Raw genomic sequence first — 24880 nt, 5'->3', positions numbered from 1 at the left:
AACAGAAAGGTTACACTATCTACGAGAAAATAGTAGGACAGTTCTTACCTGGGTATATTGGGAGCTTTGTATGACATTGCCTTCTCTGAGTAAAAATTGAGAGATCAGTATGACACTTCTTTTTCTGGGTGAAAATTAAGAAATTAATATTGACTTCTCCGGGTGAAGATTTAGTGGATAGTACGAAACTTCTTCTCTGCGTGTAGGTTGAGAGGTTAGTAGTGAACAGTTCTCCGGGTGTATATTGAGAGGTTAGTTTGGCATTCCCTTCTTAGGGTATAGATTAAGAGGTTAGTATGCCACGCCCTTTTCTGCTTATATATTGAGAAGATGGTATGTCATACTTTTCTCTCAATCCTGGCTAGAAAGGTACTTTGACAAACCCGTCGCTGGATGTAAATAGAGAGGATAGTGTGACACTCCCTTGTCAGGGTGCAGACTGAGAAGATAGTATAACACGGTCTTTTCTGAGTTTAGGCATTGAAACACCCTTCTCTAAGTGTTAAAAGCAAGGATAGTATTGTGCTTCTCCTTATTTTTCTTCTTCTTCTTCTCTTGCCTTCTGTTCTCCACTGCTGGATATAGACCTCTTCCACATCCTTCAATTTCCTTCGGTCTGTTGCTGTTTGCAGCTATTTTCTACCCTCCATAGCGGCCATGTCATCGAACTGGATCATTTTTGTTGACGTCTTCCGACGCCTCCTTATTTTGAATTCTACATATCGTATGCCTATTGAACGCATTTTCAATTCCAGGTAAGAACCTGTACAACAATGAGCATGTAGCCATCAAGATGGAGCAGATGAAATCGAAGGCGCCTCAGCTCCATCTGGAGTACCGGTTCTACAAGCTGTTGGGCACGCATGGTGAGTACTGCTCTAGCATGCTCGGTCTCTCTCTGTCTCCCTGCCATCAGTCACTACATCTCCCTCCCCGTGTTGCAGCCCCGTCCAGCGCAGAGGGCATCCCGGACGTGTTCTACTTCGGGCCATGCGGCAAGTACAACGCCCTGGTCATGGAGCTGCTGGGTCCCTCCCTCGAGGACCTGTTTGACCTGTGTGGCCGCAGGTTCTCCCTCAAGACTGTTCTCATGATTGCCATGCAACTGGTTACTATACACTTTTAATGTTTATTTTTACTTATTTTTTTGTATTTCATATCATAACTACATTCATAAACCTGTCCAGGAGTATGGCCGTATATGTACGACCAATACAAAACATGACTTATCATATGATTTATATCAAAACATGTTTATAACATGATTTATGTCAAAATTATCCATGTTTCGATAAATCATGTTTACTGGTGCAAATGTTTTTTTTATTCAATAAAACATGTTGCTTATAGCATGGACTTAATATAAAAATGAAAAAAAAAGTAAAAATAAAATATCTAAAAAAAAAACACTCCTGAATAGGTTAAATTTGTATATACTAGACTAATGTTTTATACCAGCTTCACCCTTCATTTAGATTTATCAATTATTTGTCAAGATTTATTAATTTATTTGATTAACAAGCTTATTCTAAGCTCTTAAAGATAATTGCATTGATTGATTCGTTAGTCACTTTGTGGTAAAATGTATCCATTTTTAATTTAAGTTTTACTTAGTATAGTAGCACTATTTCTTAAAGTCTACTGTGACACGTGTTTGGATGCATTCCGCATCATTTTCAAACACCGTCATAAAGGTACTTAAAAGAGGATGCCACAACAAAAGTTGACTAAAAGCTTCCCTCTTTCTTTCTTTTTTTTGACTTTTTTCTTTTTTAAGATTTTTTTTTTGCCCTAGTAAAGGTAAACTGTTTGTAAAGTGTAAAAAAATAATGTCAAATGCAGGTTGACTCAACAAAGTGTACTCGTAATATAAATTTAAGTATTATGTTTTTAAAAATTACTTAATAATTATGAAAATCGTGGTTTATGAACTACCTCGGAGTACTGATTTAAATAAAAATAAAAACTTAAATTGCTCTCTATTTGGTTTGATTGATTTAGGTACCGTATAACAGGGCTACTTGAACTTTGATGTGTTAGTTGAGCCCAGTACAAAAAAAAATAGATCTGTATTTGGTCTACAATAATGAACGTATCGACATGATTCATTGTTTCCCTGACAGGCGACACTTATTGTCATGATACATTCATTATTGTAGACCAAATACAGATAGTAATTTTTTTTTTGTACTGGGCTCAAGTAACACATTAAAGTTCAAGTAGCCCTGTTCTACGGTATTCATTAATTAATTTGAATTTTGCAAAAATATATTTGACATTTTTCTTATGTTAGACTTATATTTCCTACATTTAAAATTAATCTAGTCTAGAAGAAGGCACTGAGACATGGGCGTCACGGTAGTAGTTTTATTAACTACCGAGATTTTCATAGATAAATTTGTAAAAAAATCAAAGTTTTTGGATACATATTGTACAATATATTTATATAAACGGGTAGACTGTATATTAGTGGGTTGACCTAGATATCCGCATCTGAGTGACTGAGGTAGTTTCATGTTGATAGGGCGAACTTCACCAGATAAATATATACATGTTTGTGAATAATTCTACTTGAAATTCCATCTCAATTTGTGTTGTAATACTTCTCCTTGAATTACAGTTGCATCGCATCGAGTATGTTCACGGCAGACACCTCATATATAGAGATGTGAAGCCAGAAAACTTTTTAATAGGAAGAAATACGACTAAAAGAGAAAAAATAATTCACATAATTGGTAAGGAACGTTTGAACTACTCATCCTACGAAGTGTCTTTAAAATACTTTATTTGAATACATTGTTTACGTACCAGTTGCAATGGGTGCTGATTTTTACTCTTTTAAATATTCTGGTGTGAATATGCCGCAATGTTGAAATGTGAAGCTATTTAAAAAAAAATTTAATGTAAAAAATTACTTCTCTACAATCTTGCTATACAGCATCACATGGCTGATGTTCTTTTCTTCTTCGTCCGCCATCCTAAATGGTGCATTAGGCACTGCACCGGATCCGTGCAGCGCTAAACTTGATCATTAAGGCGAGGTGATCAGTCCTTTGCTGAATTCTGGGATATGAAGTGGAATACATTTGATGGTGGTACAGGTGGCATAAGTAAAGTACCTTACTGCTATATAGGAAAGTAAATGGAGGAAAAATAGTTATAGAAGGGGAATAGTAACATTGGCTAGGGCATTCGAGGTTGCTTGCATACCTGTATTCGTACAAGCTGTGTGATATTCAAGGCACTGAGAAATTGTACGATAGTACAGTTATAACACTAACCATAAATAATGTCTTAAAGCTTAAAGGACTCGTATGTATTGACATGGTCCAAGTTGCACAACTATTACAAGAAGGGGTGTGCAACTTTCCTACCTATTTCCACTCCATTTTATTTTCTATGTATCAGTAATGTCCTTCACTTAAGTCATCCGCAAAATCTACTGTTCCACTCCTAGATCCAAGAATCCAAGGCGCAGGACTGACTATTTTGGCTTTGTGTTATTAGCGAGCTATTTAAAATTGCATAGACCTGATACGGTGCCCTATGCCCCGTCTTGGTTCAGATAGGAGTGAAAATTCTTTAAAGAATATTATAAATGTAGTTTTATAATTGTGTTTTTTTTGTCGTGTATAAATGTTGATTTAATATATATTTTTTTCCTTTAGATTTTGGTCTCGCTAAGGAATACATTGACCTAGAGACCAATAAACACATACCTTTCCGGGAACACAAATCTCTAACCGGCACTGCCCGATACATGTCCATCAACACCCACCTGGGCAAAGGTAAGCATGCCGACCACTGATGCCAAAAGGCAGTGGGCAAATCCATACAAGTATAGAGAACCTTGTAATATGCATTCATTATTTCATTGTTTATTTTCCTAACAAAGGTTGACCGATTGTCCAATTGTCATTAACAGTTTTAGTGTTGAGATTTTTTCTTATATATCGTAGTCATATACAGAAGAAAGTGACCAACTACCAAAACGTAAAATGTTCAAAAGGGCCATTTAAGTCACTTTTGCTTGGCAAGAAAATAAACATCAAGGCAGCTAGTCGTTTTTAACAAGTCAATATATTATACTTTCAAGTTTAAATTCCTTCGTGATTTTTTTCACGGCAATATTAAACTTGTTAGATATCAAATAGTCAGTGATCACGTTTTTGTAAAAAATGCACTTGGTCACTTTCTCCTGTATGACTACGATATATTCTAACATTGCTGAAGACTTTTTGCAATAATGGTCCTTTTTGTTAGGTGTGTACAAAATGAACAATGTTTTTCTCAAATATTTAGCGATTTTAGTAATTTTTTTTTATTAAAAATTTTAAAATATTAGTGTTTTTATTATTTACACAAATATTTAAATTTCACACTATTTCTGTGAGCCTAAGCGGCTCATTATTAGAAATAGGTATCAAATTGTGGTAGAGTGGGTTCGAACTGAGAAACTCTGAAACTAACCACGGGACCACAACCCGCCACATTTCTTTCTGGCATTGATCGAAAACATATCAATCTACTCAAATAATACAGCATTCTGTTAATTTTTATTTCATCGTCACTATCACTACTTTGAGCGTAACAATCACTTTCATCATCACTATCAGTGAAATTGACAATATAAGGGTGAAAACAATAGGTTTTTACAAAAAATGTATTTCTATTTTTCACTAAAAATTAGTTTAATTTGGGTATATTATTGATGAATCAGTACTTTAAAAATGCGCTGCGACACTGTGACATGACCTCCCCCACCATTTTCAGTATATTGACGGGCGGCGCTTCTGGCAATGTATACCAGAGTCGATATATCGATTCACAGCACTATAATTGTTAAAAATGCTGTTCAAAATAATGTTGTATGTAAATGAATATCGTTTTTAGAACAATCCCGGCGAGATGACTTAGAGGCTCTGGGCCACATGTTCATGTATTTCCTGCGTGGCTCGTTGCCTTGGCAAGGACTTAAGGCAGAAACGCTCAAGGAGCGATACCAGAAGATTGGAGACACCAAGAGAGCCACACCTATCGAGGTAAATCCTGTCTCCCCCTGCCCTATTCACTGAACTATTCCGGAATTATTACTAACCTGTTCACCTCTGTAGTGTAGTGGTTAGCACATCGCTCACTCCTTTCAAGAACGTCATAAATCATCAAACTTGATTTTTCAGGAGAGCGATTTTAAAGTTAAAAAATATAATACAATGCATTAATAATAAATATCAAGCCACTTATTAAACTTTTTACTGTGCAACAGATCTTTTTAGGTAAAACCTTAAGGTTTTTTCTCCATTTGAAAAATATTTGAAAAAATTATTAAACCATACCTTTTCTTCAAAATGAAAAAACAACACTTTCTGCCCTGTAGCGGGTAAATATTACGTTTTAAATATCCCGCTTTTGCTGGGATATACTCGTAGTACCTTTTCTGGCCATTCCGAAAACATGCGCAACTGAAAATTGATGATTTTTGATTTATGACGTTCTTGAAAGGAGTGAGCGATATATATTATTTGGAGAAATAAAAAGACTTTGTTTTTTGATCCACTCACATTTTTATTAACCAACTAGTTTCGGCAACAACCTGTTGCACTTTTCAGGGTTTAATTTATGACTAAACATATATATAAAAAAGAAACAGTGTACAAGTTATTGGGTTTTGATAAGGATAGGGGTGGGGGTAATGGTGTTTTAAGGAGGGGTAAAAGCAAGGAAGGGGATAACTGTGTTTAGGTTGCACTTTTGGCTACCATACTGGAGGTCCCGACGACGCGCTGGCAGGTGGCCATTTTTCGTAGAGTTTTCATATTCTTAGTTAACCTTTAATAAGTGAGGAAACATTTGCAATAATTATCATTTGTCTGGGCAGGTGCTGTGCGAAGGTCACCCGGAGGAGATGGCGACGTACCTGCGCTACGTGCGGCGCCTGGACTTCTTCGAGACGCCGGACTACGAGCAGCTCCGCCGCATGTTCCGGGAGCTGTTCGAGCGGCGCGGGTACCTGGACGACGGCGAGTTCGACTGGACCGGCAAGACCATGGTGAGTCTCCATCTCCCCCTCCCTCCCTCCGTCTGGCCCGCTCTCACCCTCTCTGTGCCCGCAGCCCGCCAACCTGCACGTCATGCGGCAGCTGCGCAACGCGCCCCCCTCCAACGTGGGCAAGACCAAGTCCGACAAGGTGCGCTCGTATCGCCAGACCCGGTTGCGTGTGGCAATCCTCTGTCTCCTCGTGTCCATCCATCCTGTCCTCTGCCAACTCAAGAGTGTAGTGAGTCGTATTGCCAGACCCCGTTGCGTTTGGCAATCCTCCTTCTCCTGTCCTCTGCCCACTGAGTTGTGATTGTTAGACCGGCGAAGTGTGGTAACCCTGTCCTCTGCTGACTCAAGAGCGTAGTGAGTCGTTTCGCCAGACCCTGTTACGTGTGGCAATCCTCGTTCCCCTCACGTCCATCCTCTCCTTTGCCGACTTAGTTGTGATAACTAGACCTGGGAAGTGTTGTAACCCTGTCCTCTGCTGACTCAAGAGTGTAGTGAGTCGTATTTGCCAGACTTGTGAAGTGTGGCAATCCCCATTTTCTCTATGTCCATCCTGTCCTCTGCCGACTGAGTTGTGATCGCTAGACCTGTGAAGTGTGGTAATACTGTCCTCTCTCAAGTCGTATTTGCCAATCTCATGAAGTGTGATAATCTTCTTTTCCCCTATGTCCATCCTCTCCTCTATCGACTCGAGAGTGTAGCGAGTTGTAGTCGCTAAACTTGTTAAGTGTGGTAATCCTGTCCTCTGCTGAATCGAGAGTGTAGTGAGTCATATTTGCCAGTCCCATGAAGTGTGGTAATCCCCGTTTCTCCTATGTCCACTCTGTCCTGTACCAACTCGAGAGTGTAGCGAGTTGTACTCACTAGACTTGTAAAGTGTGGTAATCCTGTCCTCTGCCGACTCGAGAGTGTAGTGAGTCGTATTTGCCAGACCTATGATGTGTGGTAATCCCCATTTCCCCTGTGTCCATCCTATCCTGTACCGAATCGAGAGTGTAGCGAGTTGTAGTCGCTAGACTGAAGTGTGGTAATCCTGTCCTCTGCCGACTGGAGAGTGTATTGAGTTGTGTTCGCCTGACCCATGAAGTGTGGCTCCGTTTCCCCTTTGTCCATCCTCTCCCCTGCTAAGTGTAGTAACTTGTGGTCGACAGGCAATCCTTTATGCGTAGTGAGTTATCACGGCTAGATATACCTGTCCTGTCCTCGTATGCCCCGTGTACCTCCCAGCGTGCCCCCTATTGCGTTGTATTATTGTGTGCGTGCTATAGTATTGTGTGTTGCAGTCCACGCCGGTGGGCTCGCTGCAGACGGCGCACGAGCTGGTGGTGTCCCCAAACCGTGAGCGACATCCGACCTTCCACAAGGTACGCCTTCCATCACCCTCTCTCCCTGGGACTCTCTTTTATCTTATTATATATATTTTTTCGCTTCTCTTTCTTTCTCCCCAAAAATCATTCCATTCTTTTGGTTCGCTCTCTGGTGTAAGACTCTGCTTCTATTTCAGAAATCGTGTATTAAACCTTCTATGGTTATGTTATTCCGATGACATGACATTTTTTCCTTTTGAGTTGGATCAGTAATACATACTTAATTTGTCCTTCACTCGGGTACTGATGTTCGGAAGTATGTGTGTAATGTGTGTCGGTACAGGGGTTGAAAATCAATAAAAGTGTGTTGTTATTTTTTAGCTCGTGTAGTCAAATAATGGAATTACTTCATGTACCCGGTATTGATTTAAGGCTCGCAAAAGATTAAGATGGTCTACAACAACATTGTTTTTACAAATTGAAATCTGATGATTGAGTACGGATATTTCTAGAATATGTTATCTAAATGGTACAAATTCACAAATTTGGCTTCGTTGACTCTTCCATGATTTAAGTAATGCTGTCACACCTTATGATGGACCGTTTATCTGTATTCCCGCCATTTGAAGTATAGAAAATTTAATTCATTATAACTTCCTTATTTCTTTACCGGTTTCATTATATTTTTTTATCTGCCATAGTATATGTAATTTTGCCAATGCATATTTGAATTCTTTTTAAATCAGTCAATCAGAAAAAGGTATATAAAAATATTTTACATATATCCTAACAGTGTTGTACTCAAATTTGAAAACAAATCTATTTTATTATATTTCATTATTACTTTTATTTAAATAAAGGGTTAAATTTACTCACCAGACTTTTTGAACGCTATTTGATAAGAAACCTCCTGAAGTCAATTCTAAGTCATTATTTATTGAAGTGTTTTACTTTTTTCCAGCTAATATTAAATTATCTTTGTAAATTATATTTCTTGCTGATATAAAAAATAAGTCTAATCGATCATATAATTCATTATCAGCGGAAATGGAATACCCGCATGTTAACATTTATGTGTATTTATTTTTGTAATTTTTATACTCTATTTGAGAAATTAAAAAAAATAACAAGTAAAATGGGCAGAGTCCTTGCCTGTCCGGCAGCCGGCCGCCCGTAGAGGAATAGGAAAGGTGTCACGTCTAGTATGTCATTATACCTTGTGTTGTATGTGGCAGGACGAGTTATGTGAGTATTTGGATGGCTTGGGAACGGCGGAACCCTCGCTGGAGGTTGGTTATTCACCTTACTCCCGACTGCTGTGCGTGTGTGTGTGTGTGTGCGCGTGTGTATATGCACACCCTCCGGATGTATGCCTTGTGGAATAACACCCCAAGCCGGGTGTGTTAGTGTATCTAGTACGGGCACTCGATACAGAGTAGTCACGCATACTCGTGTCGGATACCTAAGCAAATGGTGCCCCCTATAAACATCCACGTATTATCCCAAATGGAAATTTTCTTTTTCTAGTTTGACTCCAATATCATTTTGAGTATGGCTTTAACAAAAGAATATTTAATTGAATAAAAAATAAATTTTTTTTTTTTTTAGTTCTGGATTAAATTTAGCACCTCATCTCATTACTGCTGTCAGACTTCCATATTTTTTTCAGAAAACTTCTTTCAATTTCAATTCAATTCAATTTAATTTAAAATTAACCCTTCCCTTACGGTGATAAAAACTTCCGCGTGCACCGGTGATATGTATTTTGCACACCATTTGAAAATGTCATTTAAAAATAGGAAAAATGTGAATATCCCTAAATGTTACTTACATTGACCATAGTTGGAATTGAAATATAACAATTTTGTAATGTTAGCTCTGATAATCACCTGAAAACGAGAAAAAAAAGATATCGTAAGTGGCCGTAATAGCTGGCGTAGTGACACGACCGTCGCGCAATACGATCTGCACACTACTGGACTGGCGGAGTAAACACGTTATGACATGCGACATGCGCATTTATTTACAAAGGACGCCACACGGGCAAACACAGAAACGTTTGTGTATTGGTTATTTTATTCCCGTTTTTTTCACAAACTATTTATTTCCGTCGCTGCAAATGAATAACTTTATATGTATTATAATACTTTCGTGTAATACGTATATAATTATATTATTATGGAAGAATACAAAAATTCTGAGCCCGTATCTATTATATTTCAAATTGATATTCTCATTTGAAAAGTGGAGTTGTAGTCAATACATATCACCGGGAGGGGAAAGTCAACAAGTTACTTAAAATTTGAGTTTAAACGAAATATCTTGCTCAGTGTTCAGTTTAAAAACTTTTCCAATATTTCGGTCACATCGCCCCAGATTTACACTGATGCTGCAGTCTGTTGACCAATTGAGCACTCCAGTGAATCAATATAAACATGGCATATTAAATGTCATTTTACAATTGAACCAATTATTTAAAAGTGCAGAATTAAACTTAAACTTTTAAAAAAAAATTAATATCTCTAATTTTTATGTATTTCAACTTCTTGAATTAAAATAAAATTCATCATTATCACTTTTTTTTTATTGGGTGATAATAATCTGGTTATTTTTCTTATTGATTTGTGTCACGAAATTAAATTTTAGAATTAAAAAATTCTTTAATTAAAATGTAACTTTGTTTTAAAATCACTTTAAATATTTAAGACTGATCAATACTATTAATGTATTAATCAGTCTTGATAAAAAAGCGGTTAGCTTCGAAACCGGTAGACTTTATAATTATGTTATCATAAAATATAAATAGTGATTTCAAAACAAAGTTACAGTTTTAATTATAAAATGGAAAATCACAAAGTTAGTGCTTCAAATATAAATTATAAATTTTCTATTCGCTACTAGTTTTTGTAATCTTTTTTCTTCATATTACATTTCTCGTCTTTCTTTTTGGGATAATACGAATTACCTTAAATGTATTTAAAGTGTATATATATTGTTTCCTTTCCTTCCTTTATCTATTAAATTATCTATTGAATATTAATTCTTCCATCCCTTTGGTTTCCTACTGCAATTTAAAACTTGTCTACACTCTGGGTGGTTTGGCTTCTTTTGTATGAGTACTTAGTAGTGACCGTTTCATACATTCAATCCTTTGGTGATAAACTAACTACATAATATATGTAATATTGATATAAATACATGTTATGTTTGACGCAGCTGTAGATATTGTTATGTAATATACATTAGAAGTTCAGATATTCTACTATCTGCATCAGTACTTTAAAAACAATTCAGAACTGCCTATAAGGAGTTTTTTTTAGCTAAAACCTTTATTAATATGTATTAGTTTTAAGTTACTGAATTGTAAAAGTTTTTGTTTAATATACATAGTTGCATTATATTATTCATAGTCAGCGTCATAAAAATATATTTGTCTTTTTATGGTGTATTTCCATACAGGAGTAACGTATCCATTATGAGTACCCAACTCTTGCATGTCCATTATACCTATTCATTCAAAATGTAGCACAGGTTTTTCTCCAATGTAACATAATAGCACAAACTCATATACCATTACTAAAATTATTACTTTATGGAGTATTCAAACATCAAATATTCATCTACATATCGCTATCCATTCCCAATAAATGTAACTGCACATTCCTCTCCGGTTCCATCTGTCTACCTGCATAGTCCTCTCCGATTCCATCATGTGTACTTGCATAGTCCTATCCGATTCCATCATGTGTACCTGCATAGTCCTGTCCGATTCCATCATGTGTACCTGCAAAGTCCTGTCCGATTCCATCATGTGTACCTGCATAGTCCTGTCCGATTCCATCACGTGTACCTGCATAGTCCTGTCCGATTCCATCATGTGCACCTGCATAGTCCTGTCCGATTCCATCATGTGTACCTGCATAGTCCTGTCCGATTCCAACATGTGTACCTGCATAGTCCTATCCGATTCCATTATGTGTACTTGCAAAGTTCCCTCAGAAACCAATTAGTATATCTACACAGTATCCCCTTCAATTGTTACAATTTTGCAGTCTCAAAATATTCACATATTCTGAATAGCACATTTTGATTCCAACAAGAATACCCGCCAAGTCCTCTACGCCTTCGACAAGTGTATTTGCACAGCCTTCTATTATTTCAATCAGTATATCCGCACAAGGTTCTTTTGATTGCAACTATCTCATATCCCCGCATGATCCTCTCCGGCCCCTCACATTCCCGCACGGACATCTCGCACACGGTCCACACGGCACACACCACCCTTGGCACATCTCGTTGAGTTTGACCCGGAGATTGGTTAGTGGAGTTTGGCCCGGGCGCTGATGAGAGGTTGTTGTTGTCTGCGCAGGGGGGGAAGGGGGGCGCCTGGCTGGAGGCGTCCACGCAGCACAGCAAGCCGGCCCTGGGCGGACACCTCACGCCCGCCGACCGGCACGGATCTGTGCAGGTACCCCTCACACCCACTCTACCCGCACTCTCTCTCTCTCTTCTCTCTCTCTCTCTCACTCACACTCTGACCGCACTCTCGTGTCGATAAGCCACGGTTCTGTGCCCTCCGTTACTGTCCCATCCACTCTCGGTTGCCAATCGGATGTTCGCAATGAATGAATCAACGTGTTTGTAAGTCGGGGTCTCTGTCAATAAACTGTTGTTATCAAACTTTAGGAAAAAAAAAATTTTTTTCCTTCTAAAGCACTTAGTGGTGAAAGGATTCCAGATCATAACAAAAATTTATTATCTGTAATTTTCTATTCAATCAATTATTTCATGTTTTCGCATCAGTAAAATCTTATAAACAACATTAATTTTACGGAGTCATTCAATCAATGTTTTCACTTTTGTTTCCATTTCTGTATTATTAAACATGTTAATTTTTACAGAGGCGCTTTTGGCTTGGCACTCTTTGACTATTTTCTAATGTTTTTTTTACATGAATATGTTCTTGATTAAAGTATTTAGGCTAATATTTCATTTTCGTAGGCCTGAGAGGCCTGATATTAATAATAGAAATCGAGTTAAGTAAAGTGGGCTCAAACTCAGAAACTCTCTCTGAGTCCACGACAATATCACAACACGAGTTAAATCCTGTATTTATATTTCCTCCTAACAACATTTTTCCCATCGTAACAGGTTGGGCCATTTTCAAGACCATGTTGTACTAAAATTCATCCCCATAAAGCCCGAAAGATGGCCATCTTTTATAGCATAAGGAAACAGTTTTGCCCAAAGCATATGTGCATAGATTAAGTGTTAAGGCCGGACCCATTTCATTGTAACCGTAACACGTTACGATGCGAGCATTCATATAGTCAGTACAGTGTTCCGAGTGCTCCATCCATAGTCGGATGCTCGCCGCGAGCGACGTTACATTACCATGAAATGCTCCGGTCGGTCCCCATCTTTGGTTTACTTGTTAACAAATATAGATAGTAAATTGTGACCACTCGATAAAAATGTTAATAAAGTACATAAAACAGCGATAAAATAAACAACTGCATTATATATATCGCTCACTCCTTTCAAGAACGTCATAAATCAAAAAACTTAATTTTTCAGGAGAACGTTTTTAAAGTTTTAAAACATAATACAATGTATTAAAAATAAATGTCAAGCCACTTATTGAACTTTTTTCTGTGAAACAGATCTTTTTAGGTAAAACCTGAAGGTTTTTTCTCCATTTGAAAAATATTTAGTAAATAAAAAAAAATAATTAAACAATACCTTTTCTTCAAAATGCAAAAACAACACATTCTGCCCTGTAGCGGGTAAATATTAAGTTAAAAATATGCCACTTTTGCTGAGATATAGTACATTTTCTGAGCATTCTGAAAACATGCACAACTGAAAATTGACGATTTTTGATGTATTACGTTCTTGAAAGGAGTGAGCGATATATGATGCATCTCTTACATCAGATGTCACATATTTTTAAATGATATGATGAATTTATTGATTTATAAACACGCAAATTGTTTCTCAGAATGAGCTCTGTGGGACTGAAAATAGCTTGTTAAATAGAAAGTTTGATTACAAGATATCTCTCATACATAGTTAAACCTTTCCGGGAGCATGGATGTAAATGAATGTCGGTGCGAATTTTCCTTAAAGGAGTATCGACGTTAATGAATCTCGAAGTCCGTCTGCCAGTTAGTATGATGCAACTTGTAAAGCAATGACATCTGTGCATATTTGTGTGTAATTTTGTCATAATTGAAAAATATCTCAAAGAGGTGTTTTTTTTAAAATTATTTTAACATAATCTTCATTATACAACAATTGAATGAAAATATTTTTTTTCATGTAAAAAGAACCACTCCCTAGAGAAAGTCGGACATCAATTTTTGTACTCCCGGAAAGGTTAACAATGGGAAATGTATTAATTTTGGTCATAAACAAACCTTGGGCTTATCCAATGTTCTCCTTGTGAATTTGTTATCATGTTTGCTTTCATAAAAGAAATCCACAGTTTTATACAGAAAAGAAATTCACTAGTCAGTTTTATCTTCATTTATGACATGTGATATCAGGCTATATTAAGGATAAACTGGTTCTGCATGTGTTCTAAATTGATAAGATAAAAAAATCTTACAATAATTAATTAGTAAAAAATTATGTAGATTTAGATTTACCCATAATATAAATTGTATAACCTATAATATTTCCAATCATAATATAAATTGTATTATAATTATTTAGTAGTATGTATTACCATAATATCTATAAATTTATATATTCCCCTAGACTGATGTAGTTTTCCACCTATGAAAATTAGATTTTTTTTATATAAGATCTCTTTTTTATATCATATTTGACTTCTTTACATTATCGATAGAAAAAAATATCAAAAAGTCTTGCATCTGAATAAATATGCATGTCAGAGATTATTATCCTTAACTTCTTTTTTGAATTGTATTGTATATTATATATTCTATTGTATTATAAATTATTTTCAGTCGGTTATCCCTCTATAGTTGATTTAAAAATAAACTTAAATGACTTTATTTTAAAACACCTATCTAAACTTTTATGATAAGTATGTGCTTCAGACACATGGAAATATTGAAATATTAAAGTATTTGGTAAAGTTATGTTTTTTTATATGTTGGCCAAACCATCGAGTATCTTTGTATGGAGTGAATGTCTGAAAAAAAATCGTAATTGACCTCGGGCAAATTAAATAGCGTGAATGTTCCGAATCCGTGCCAACTCACGTAAACCCCTTTCCCGACTAGACCCAAATAGTTATTGGAATGGTTTCAGTCTAGTGTCCAATCACTAAGCAACTCGGGGGTGTCTTTCAATATTGACGGCAATCCGTAGCTTTAATTCTCTGTTACAAAAGAGCATGTACATTGTGACTTCTATTATAAAATGCCTTTGTGTGTCAAACTGGTGGGAATGGCACATTGACTTGTTGAGAAAACTTAAATCTTTTCTCTGATTTGTCATACCATTCTAATATTTATGGAGAAAATCATGTCCTGGTCTAATCGATCCGAAGGTGGAAAATGTATTTTGAAAACTAAATAAGAGAATTTTTGTAATATTTTCAAAACTCAAATTATATACATATTTGGTGTTTCACCAAGTAGATTCACTTAACACATGTATTTAATGTGTCTGGTACATTTTTATTGTTGTTTCATTTTGATAAATAGACAGGCAATATCTAGAGAGCTGATGAAGATGGTAACATGTTATTTGTGGCATTGGCATTATCTCAATGTCTGATCCGGGCGCTAAAACTGTTGATAAATGAAACTGAATGTACGGCACCACCCACCCGCCTCGGTAACTCGATCGGTCGTTTCCATGTTTGGTTGTTTGCGCTTTCTTTTTAGCTGACAAGTCAAAATGTTGGTACTTCAGGGTTCCGGGTTCCGTCACGACGGTCAGTTGATAGTGAAATTAGTTTGCCCTTTTGGATGGGCTGGTGTGGTAGCGGCGCGGCTGGCAGCGACTAACCGGGGCGCCCGTTCATGTTACAGGTGGTGAGCTCGACCAACGGGGAGCTGGCGGCGGACGACCCCACGGCCGGCCACTCCAACACGCCCATCACGCAGCCCGCGCAGGACGCCGACGTCGGCGACGACACCAAGTGAGTGTGCGCCCCGCTCCCCGCACTCCCGCGCCCTCCCGCTCCCTCCCGCGCCCCCGCCCGCCCCCGGACCCAACCGCTCTCTAACCGCACTCCTCTCTCCGCAGGTGCTGCTGCTTCTTCAAGCGCAAGAAGAAGAAGTGCTCGGGCCGGGGCAAATGACCGACCGCGTAGGGCGGCTCGAGTGACACGGACCGCTGTTCCTGTTTCGCTACTGTGTACATAATACATAATACCGTTGTTGATGCTTAACCCTATTGTAATAATCCTTTATGTTGGGTCTCTCCGTATCCGACGGAGCTCGAGTTTAATGTTAGTTTTACTTTATTTTCCGCTTCCCGTTTAGTAGCCCCGTGTCAGCCGAGGGTTCCCGCTCCGTGTGTCGCGTACGACCACCGGATTCTCGCGCTAGAAACATTCCAGGCGATCCCGCGCATCGCGTGTACAAATCCACTTAAGTTAGTGCGGAGTGCTCGCGCGGTGTTTGAGTTGCGGCTCCTAGGAATTGATTACATTTACAGTGTGTACCCCCCCTCTCTTGATGACGCGATATAACGAGGACCGCCATTCGTTAGAACTGAACTCTTTATACGCTAATTTCCCTATTATTTATCCGGACGTAGTTAAGGTAATCCGCGCACTCGGGACTGAAGAAATTCTACATACCGTACCAGGGTATTGTTAGATTTAAAGGATAAACGTTTCCTCGGTAGATTGGCGTATGCCCGGAAGTGTGGACAGTTTGCTGACAGTTTGCGTGAGAATGTATCGGTTAGAACCCGCGAGTATGGCGCTACTACGACGAGTTCTTGTAAAGGATCTAGTAGTATGTTATCCGCTCTGTCCCGCGGGGCAATAATGGAGAGTTTGTAAAATAATGTTTTATATCTTATAGTTAGAAAATTTGTCGCAATGTCAAAACCATTTTACTATAAAGTTTTGTAAACAGGAGAATAAGAAGTGTTGTTAATTATTTTTTATTTAACCGTGTATTTTACTCGCAATCACAGCTGTAAAATACTCATTAGCCAAATACGACGAAGTCAGTTTATATTAAAAGCTAATATTATCGGTGTGTAACATTCCCGGTGTTGTTATATTACCGAGAGATCTATGAAATATGCGAGGGTGGATCATATTTTTAATGACTTATTTTACTTTGAAAATCGTGTAAATATTTGTTTCTTTTCTTTATTCATAAATTGTTGCGCGCTTTGACCAGCCGGCAGGCGCTTGGAATATGGTTCGGCTCGTCGGATCACAATGTTCAAAGGCTTCAATATGAGTGTATGTAAATTTGAATTCAATAAATAATATAGAATAATTATTTCATTTTTAATACTCGTCTTTTCCTTTCCTTTCCTTTCCCTTCCCAAAGGTCACACATTCGCTCGGATATTAAAACTCGACATACTCACTGCAATAACTTCAAATTGTAACAATGGTATGTTTATTCTCACAACCAAATTGAGAAACCGAAAATCGAGTTGCAACAACCATATATTTTTTACTATGAAAGGAATGATGACAAAAAAGGAATTAAAAATCATTCATTATTTTGAGCAATGTATTTATTTAAAACAAAGAGAGAAGCTATCCAGCAAACTGTTACAAACCTTTATAAGGTATTTTAACCAACCCACAGAAATACTTTGCCATTATTGGAGATTTTGAGAAATTAGATAATTGCAAAACTCGTGTGAGTTTGGAAAAATGCATTCCTCAAATCTGCATACATAATAATTTTATTAAATGGATTGCTTTACAATGTGACTACTAATGCTTTCTTCAACACTTTAAGGGAGTTAAAATATATTATTTATGTCGATCGTTGGCTAATGCCACTAAGTTAATACTTAGTGGAATAACATAACAATTTAAATATAAAATAAAACACAAACTTTTATGGATTTATTCATGTAAACACGACTAGTTTTGAGAACTACAGATGTTCTCATCAGCAGGTGAAAATACAAGACTGTTTTGTAAATACTAACAGATAAATAGCCAGATGACGCAGAAAATAAAAACAATTTTATAATCAATACAAGCTAAGTAACGTAAAGGAGGGTACAAAGTATTTGGAAAGAACTGATAAATTTGAAATGCCAATTACATACATAAATCATATATACATATAATATTCCTGATGAGTAATATCTATTTCTCATTTTGGGACATGGGATTAAGATTAACAAGACTGGAACACAAATAATAAAGTTACAAAAAAGTTTTTTTTTAAATAACCAAAACTAATACTAATACATGGCAAAATATTAAAACAATAAATAGGCACAAGAAGCATATTTACAAGAAATAAATGAGAAAACACAAGGTAAGAAGCATATTTAAAATAAACAAATGAGAAAATATAAAAAACATAAGGTAAAAACAAAGTAAGAAAATTTCACTAATCACTACATATATATCTTTCCATAAAGTACCTTCTCAGATCATTTATTTTGGATCCCCGAATGGGTTTTATTTTATATATCGCTCACTCCTTTCAAGAACGTCATAAATCAAAAAACTTGATTTTTCAGGAAAAGGTTTTTAAAGTTTAAAAATATAATGCAATGTATTAAAAATAAATATCAAGCCACTTATTGAACTTTTTACTGAGCAACAGCTCTTTTTAGGTAAAACCTGAAGGTTATTTCTCCATTAAAATATTTTATATATTTAAAAAAAATAATTAAATAATACCTTTTCTTCAAAATGCAAAAACAACACTTTCTGCCCTGTAGCGGGTCAATATCAATTTAAAAATATGAATCTTTTGCTGGGATATAGTACGTTTTTTGGGCACTCCGAAAACATGCACAACTGAAAATTGACGATTTTTGATTTATGACGTTCTTGAAAGGAGTAAGCGATATGTCAGGCAGCTGGTTAATTTGGGTATTGGCAATATAATTTAAGGACCTTACTCCAAATTTAGTAGTGTTTATCGGCTCCACATGTATTTTGTTATATTTTTAATTTTTATGGTAAAAGTGTTTATTGAATAGTGAAAAGAGGGCAAGGCTGATACATATAAGCATTATCGATAAATTTAAGAAAGGTTATGCTAAGATGGTTTGGGCATGTGAATCGAATGAGTGAAGGGGGAATACTAAAATGAATTTATGAGGTGAATGTGGTTGATAATAGAAGCAGAAGAAAACTTGGCATGGTCAGAATTTCAAATATTTAAATGTGGTCAGGTTAGGAGTCAGAATAATCGGCGGATATGTATGAGGGGTTTCATGAATATGGAAGAGCCGAAGATTGTTTGCAAAGACAGATTGGTCTGACGTTCTATTCTCTCTGCGTACACCTGCAGAGTGCCATGATGGTTAGTTAGTTACTTTTATTACAGTCATGGTAATGAGATAAGACTATGAAGTTAATTTAATAATCCTCGCTACTACCAATAACCATCGAGTTAATATTCATTATCAGTTAACAAATAACATAACCGTGCAGGGAAGCGGCGTTATGGTTACTTAATTAGTTACTTTTTTAAGCTAAAAGTGAGTATTTAGTTTTAACCAGAACCTTTACTAGATGTTCAGACTCAATAAACACCGTTCAATAATGGGTATTCCTATTGCTGAAACAATAAGGTGTATGTCCACCAAGAAAATGCACCTTTCCACATGTTATGTGAATGTGTCACGAGGAGCCACATATTTGTGATTGCAGCACACAATCATAAAATTTTATCATATCGTAGTCATACAGGAGAAAGTGACCAACTGCAGTTTTTACAAAAACGTGATTATTAACTATTTGACATCTTACTAGCTTAATACTGCCCTGAAAAAAATCCCAGAGCGATTTTAAACTTGGAAGTATAATATTTTGACTTGTTAAAAATGACTAACTGCATTGATGTTCATTTTCTTTACAAGCAAAAGTGACCAAGTGACAGTTGGACATTATTGCCTGTTGTAACAATTTTCAACGCAATGAAGTTATTTATAGTTCTGTATGAAACATTTGACTTTTAAATGTTTCTAGAGAAACAAAGTGACTAAATTCGAAGTCAAATGGCCAGTAGAGGTAAATTATTAATGAAAATGTGTAAAAATCAAGAAAGCGTGATCCATATAATGTACATGAATTAAAATTTGACGATATGTTAGATCTCAAATCTTCTTCAAACCCTTATCCGCAACTAATGGTGCAAAGGGCACTGCATCGTATTGATCCAGTGTTATCTTGATCGTTACTTACATGAAGGCAAGATGATCACTCCTGCGCTTCAGGGACCATTCCAGGATTACCCTTGAATGAAATAAATATTACGGTGTAAAATCACCAATATTTATTTTCAACCCCCCCTGGGAATCGAACCCGGGACCTCCAGCACGGTAGCTTAACACGCTTACCATTACACCACGGAGGCATACACAGATCTCAAATCACTTACCAAAAACATGACAAAAAAAACCCGATAAAAATAAAGACAGCGAAATTGTTTCATGGCTGCAAATTAAATGCTTGCGATATGAGCACACTAGACCAGGAAAAATATGTATTAGTATTCGTACAACGAAGATTTTAAAATCCTGTCAGTATTTGGGTGAGGATTTTCAGTATGTTTTCCTCCATTAAATTATTTATACAAAGAAGAACTAAGAAAAAGAAGAAAGATTTGCTGGTGATACTGGTGCAATTCCACGGGAATAGTATGGGTGGCACAGATCTGAATTAAACTTTTGTATCTGTAACTAACGTTTCCGTTCTCATTCTAAGAATCAAAAGTGACTATCTGCATTTTTTCCCAGATTTTTGCCAGGAAAAAGTGACCAACTGCTTTAAGTAATATTAAAAACTTTAGGATGTAAATTTTCTAAAATATTATTTACTCATTTCAATATTGGTAAACATCTCTTTTCACACAAAAATAATCACAATCGTGAATACATTATTTCTTTGTTTATAATTGATAACAAAAGTGTAAAAACGGTTAAATGGCCCTCCTGAACATTTTACGTTTTGTCAGTTGGTCACTTTCTCCTGTACGACTACGATATATTGACAACGTACAACTATCAACAAACCTTAACGATGATTAATGATTGAGAAAAGACAATTTTCTTTCCTCCAATTTAATCGTAGAGAAGCAGCGCCCTTGAGGTAGTATTTTATGAAAAAATCGCTACATAATTTGTCCAAAATTTTATTACTAAATTATTATTATTATCAACTGGCAGTACACGAAGGAGTCCTGGTTCCGACCCTAATGTATGGAAGTGAAACATGGAGTTGGCAAAAGAAGGATGAAAGTAGACTGAATACAGTCGAAATGCGATCTCTCAGAAGAATGTGCGACAAAACGATGTATGAAAGATGTTCGAATAGTGAAATAAGGAAGGAATGCAAAGCTGAGACAAGCATTATCGATAAAATTAAGAAAGGTGTTGAGATGGTTTGGACATATAGAACGAATGAGTGAGGAAAGAACGGTAAAACAAATTTATTAGGCGAATGTAATTGGAAAAAGGAGCAGAGGAAGACCGAGAAAAGCATGATCAAGTATGCCAAATACTTGAAAGTGGTCAGGTTAGGATTCGAAACAATCGGCAGGTATGTATGAGCAGATGCTTGAACGTGGAAGAGGCGGAGAATGTTTGCAAGGACAGAGTGGTGTGGCGTTCCATTCTCTCTGCCTACCCCTGCGGTGAAGCGGCGTGATGGTTAATTTGTTAGTTATTATTATGAATAATAATAATATTATTATCAATAATGACACACTGAAAATGATAATGGTTTGGCTAGTTTAACTTACCCAATGATATAGTCAACAACTTGTACCTACTTTTTTTGTTACTCTGAATAAGTCATTTTACTTGGCCCCTTTTTTTTATTTAAGATTGTTTGCTCTATTTTATTCTGAAAATTTTTGTCATTCTACTTGGACCCCCTAGCTATCTTCTTATTTAAAATTTAATAGCGGATTCAGAAAGTAGGTGAACAAAAGTAGGTGAACTTGTTTTTTGTGCATTGGCAACACATCATTTATTGTAGAAAATAATGCCATACAAAAGGCGCATAACTGATTTGTATATTCTTGAAAATGTGAATGTATCGCGAGAAGCTGCATCTTGGGAAGACAATAATAAAATTTTATCATTTGTTGACAACGATGGTGAATACGATCTTAAGAAAAAACTAATAACGCATTGTTTGCTTACCAAATCATTTTCCTTCTTCCAATTTAACCATAGAGAAGTGCCCTTGAGGTAGTATTTTACGAAAAAATCATTTTATATCAAAAATATGCACTGGAAATAAGAATGGTGTGGCCAGTTTAACTGACCCAACAATATAGGCAACAACTTGTAACTACTTTTTATACTCTGAATAAGTCATTTTACTTGGACCCATTTTTTTTAAAGATTGTTCTATATTATTCTGAAAACTTTTGTCATTCTACTTGGACTCCCTAGCTACCTTCTTACATTCCTTATTTGAAATTTAATAGTGCATTCCTTTAATATATTCAGAAAGTAGGTGAACAAAAGTTCTTGTTTTTTGTGCATTTGCAACACATCATTTATAAGAGAAAAAAAATGCCAAACAAGAGGCGCATAACTGATTTGTATATTATTCTTGAAAATGTGAATGTATCACGAGGGGCCGCATCTTTGGAAGACACAATGCTGGTTCAGCAATGAAAATGCACCTTCAGACATCTTATGTGAATGTGTCACGAGGGGCGGCATCTTTGAAAGACACAATGCAGGTTCAGCAATGAAAATGCACCTTCACACATCTTATGTGAATGTGTCACCTGGAGCCACATCTTTGGAAAACACAATCATAAAATTTTATCATTTGTTAACAACGATGGTGAATGCGATCTTTAAAAAAAAACAAAAACGCATTGGTTGCTTGCTAAATCTTTTTTTTTCCCCCAATTTAATCATAGATAAGCACCCTTGAGGTAGTATGTTATGAAAAAATGGCTATTTAACTCATTTATGGGCAGCGGTGGGCTGCAGGGGGCGCCGAGGGGCTCGTGCGAGCCACTTATTAAATTTACTTGGGCCGGCGAGCCCCTTGTCGAATTAAGAGAAATCAATATTCTCTGATTAAATCAATACATAAATGCAATTTCAGTGGAAGTCATATCTATATTTTGTCATTTGATGTACATATAAAGAATTTTTCAATTATTATGTATTTTGGATAGTTAAAACAAAATGATACACCTCCCTCTTCCCTTCTACCCCTTCCTCCTCCACCCGCGAGCTCCTTGTTAAAAATTGGCAGTCCATCCCTGTTTACGGGCAACCACCAGCTCGCGGGCCGGAATCATCTCGCCGAGCCGATTTGTCCGGCCCTTAATCATCTCGGCGAAGTGTAAACATTTATACAAATTGACGCAGATTTGCAAGTAAAATCATTCAACTTTTTGGCAGCACATATGCGAGTGAACAGTTTTTTTCAGTATTAAACACACTAAATCAAAAATTCGAATGAGGATAACAGATAAAAATCTCAAAAATTGTATGCGATTATCCTAAAGCAATACCAATGCCAATATTGATGGTCTCACTTTAAATACTAGGCTCAACTTGACGCTAAATTTTGTAATCAGTATAAATTATATTTATTCAATATTACCCTGAACTGTTAGCTGAAGCGGAGGACTGATCACCTTTCCTTCATGTGTTAACGATCAAGATAACCTGTGTTTATATGATGTATCAGGCTTATAAAAAAATATATGAATATTATGTCGTTCATTACATAAATATATCTCCGGCCCTTGACTCGGATACAGAATGATAACTTGGCCCCAGACTTAGAATATACAAATCAGGTATCTTCCTTTTGCATACCATTTTTTTTTTCTTACAAATGATGTGCTGCCAATGCACAAAAAATCAGAATTTTTTTTCACCTACTTTCTGAACATATGAAGGAATGCACTATTGAATTTTAAATAAGGAATGTATGAAGGTAATAGGGGGTCCAAGTAGAATGACAAAAATTTTCAGAAAAATATAGAGCAAGCAATTTGAAATAAAAATGGGTCCAAATAAAATGACTTATTCAATGAAAACCTCAAGAAAATTAACGATATCCGAAAAATCGACACAATAAAACAATGCTTTGCGAAATCTCTAGATTGTTGGGTCAGTTAAACTGGCCAAACCATTCTTATTTTCAGTGTATAGTTTTGATCAGTTGAATCCGGCATGGGTAACAGAAAAGGTTGCCCATGCCGGATTCAACTGATCAAAACTATGCACTGGAAATAAGAATGGTTTGGCCAGTTTTACCGACCCAACAATATAGGTAGCAACTTGTACCTACATTTTATACTCTGAATAAGTCTTTTTTTTAAATTACCTAGCGTCCAAGTGACTGAAATCTAGCAACATATAACAACTATAGGCTTATGCAACACCGCTTAGCATGACCCTACTCAGGCTTCAACTTTTTAAGTTTTATAGCCTACGCCTACTTGTGAGTGGATTTGCTCTTAATGATTAAAGTTACTTTAATTTCATGTAATTCATGAGTGAAAATTCTAGGTAAAAACACTTGCTATCTCGCTAGAGGCATGAGTTTATACATTTCATTGATTTTAAGTTAGCAGTAAAGTTACTTAGGTGTATGATTTTAACTCTTCATTTAACTCAGGAAGTTAATTTACTTATGCACTTATTATATAACATACTTACAATGCGCCTTAGAATACCACATACTTAACGTATCACTACACTAGTTTATTTTAACTAAGTAACGTTTGTGTGCGGGTGGTCCGGCGAATGGGCAGGCTCGTCGGGGTAGGCGGTAGGTCCAAGTATGTTAGTTAATAGTAGTGTAGTGTACGCTGTGTTTGTACCTAAAGAGGTACAAACACAGACGCCCTTTGGCATTAGTGAGGCTTCTGTTCCGTACGAACCAAGGTCGAGGATGAGGGGGTTCCTTTTTAGTTTATGTGTGTTTGCTTTGTGCGCGTTTTTTGTGAATTTCGCAAAGCATTGTTTTATTGTGTCTAAGTCATTTTACTTGGACCCATTTTTATTTAAAATTGTTAGCTCTATATTTTTCTGATAATTTTTGTCATTTTACTTGGACCCCCTATTACCTTCATACATTCCTTATTTAAAATTTAATAGTGCATTCCTTCATATATTCAGAAAGTAGGTGAACAAAAGTTCTTGTTTTTTGTGCATTGGCAACACATCATTTATTGTAGAAAAAAATGCCATACAAAAGGCGCATAACTGATTTGTATATTTTTAAAATGTGAATGTGTCGCGAGAAGCTGCATCTTTGGAAGACACAATGCAGGTTCAGCAATGAAAATGCACCATCACACATCTTATGTGAATCTGTCACGGGGGGCCGCATCATTGGAAGAGGTTTTCATTGAATAAGACATTTTACCTGGACCCA

At 36.4% G+C, this 24880-nt stretch overlaps 1 protein-coding gene across 3 annotated transcripts in view; it reads left to right on the top strand.

Moving 5' to 3' along the window:
- The window catches only part of gish (casein kinase I gish), a 33286-nt gene extending 16475 nt beyond the window's left edge, over positions 1-16811 (top strand). Inside the window, exons 4-13 of one of the 3 annotated variants that reach the window (XM_088261656.1) lie at positions 756-866; positions 945-1108; positions 2621-2735; positions 3669-3788; positions 4894-5042; positions 5879-6049; positions 7330-7410; positions 11723-11821; positions 15363-15472; positions 15580-16811. In XM_088261656.1, coding sequence (XP_088117782.1) covers positions 756-866; positions 945-1108; positions 2621-2735; positions 3669-3788; positions 4894-5042; positions 5879-6049; positions 7330-7410; positions 11723-11821; positions 15363-15472; positions 15580-15634 — 1175 coding nt within the window. In that variant the 3' untranslated portion in view covers positions 15635-16811. The remainder of the gene's footprint in view (positions 1-755; positions 867-944; positions 1109-2620; positions 2736-3668; positions 3789-4893; positions 5043-5878; positions 6050-7329; positions 7411-11722; positions 11822-15362; positions 15473-15579) is intronic. The other 2 variants (XM_088261657.1, XM_088261658.1) reach the window with 2 other exon arrangements.
- Positions 16812-24880: the final 8069 nt, after the last annotated feature.

This window comes from Brachycentrus maculatus, unplaced genomic scaffold, assembly GCF_059751285.1.
Source record: "Brachycentrus maculatus isolate JH-2025_06_01 unplaced genomic scaffold, ASM5975128v1 h1tg000163l, whole genome shotgun sequence".
NCBI lineage: Eukaryota > Metazoa > Arthropoda > Insecta > Trichoptera > Brachycentridae > Brachycentrus > Brachycentrus maculatus.
Note: the sequence above shows the minus strand (reverse complement) of the source record. Positions and strands in the feature narration are given on the sequence as shown.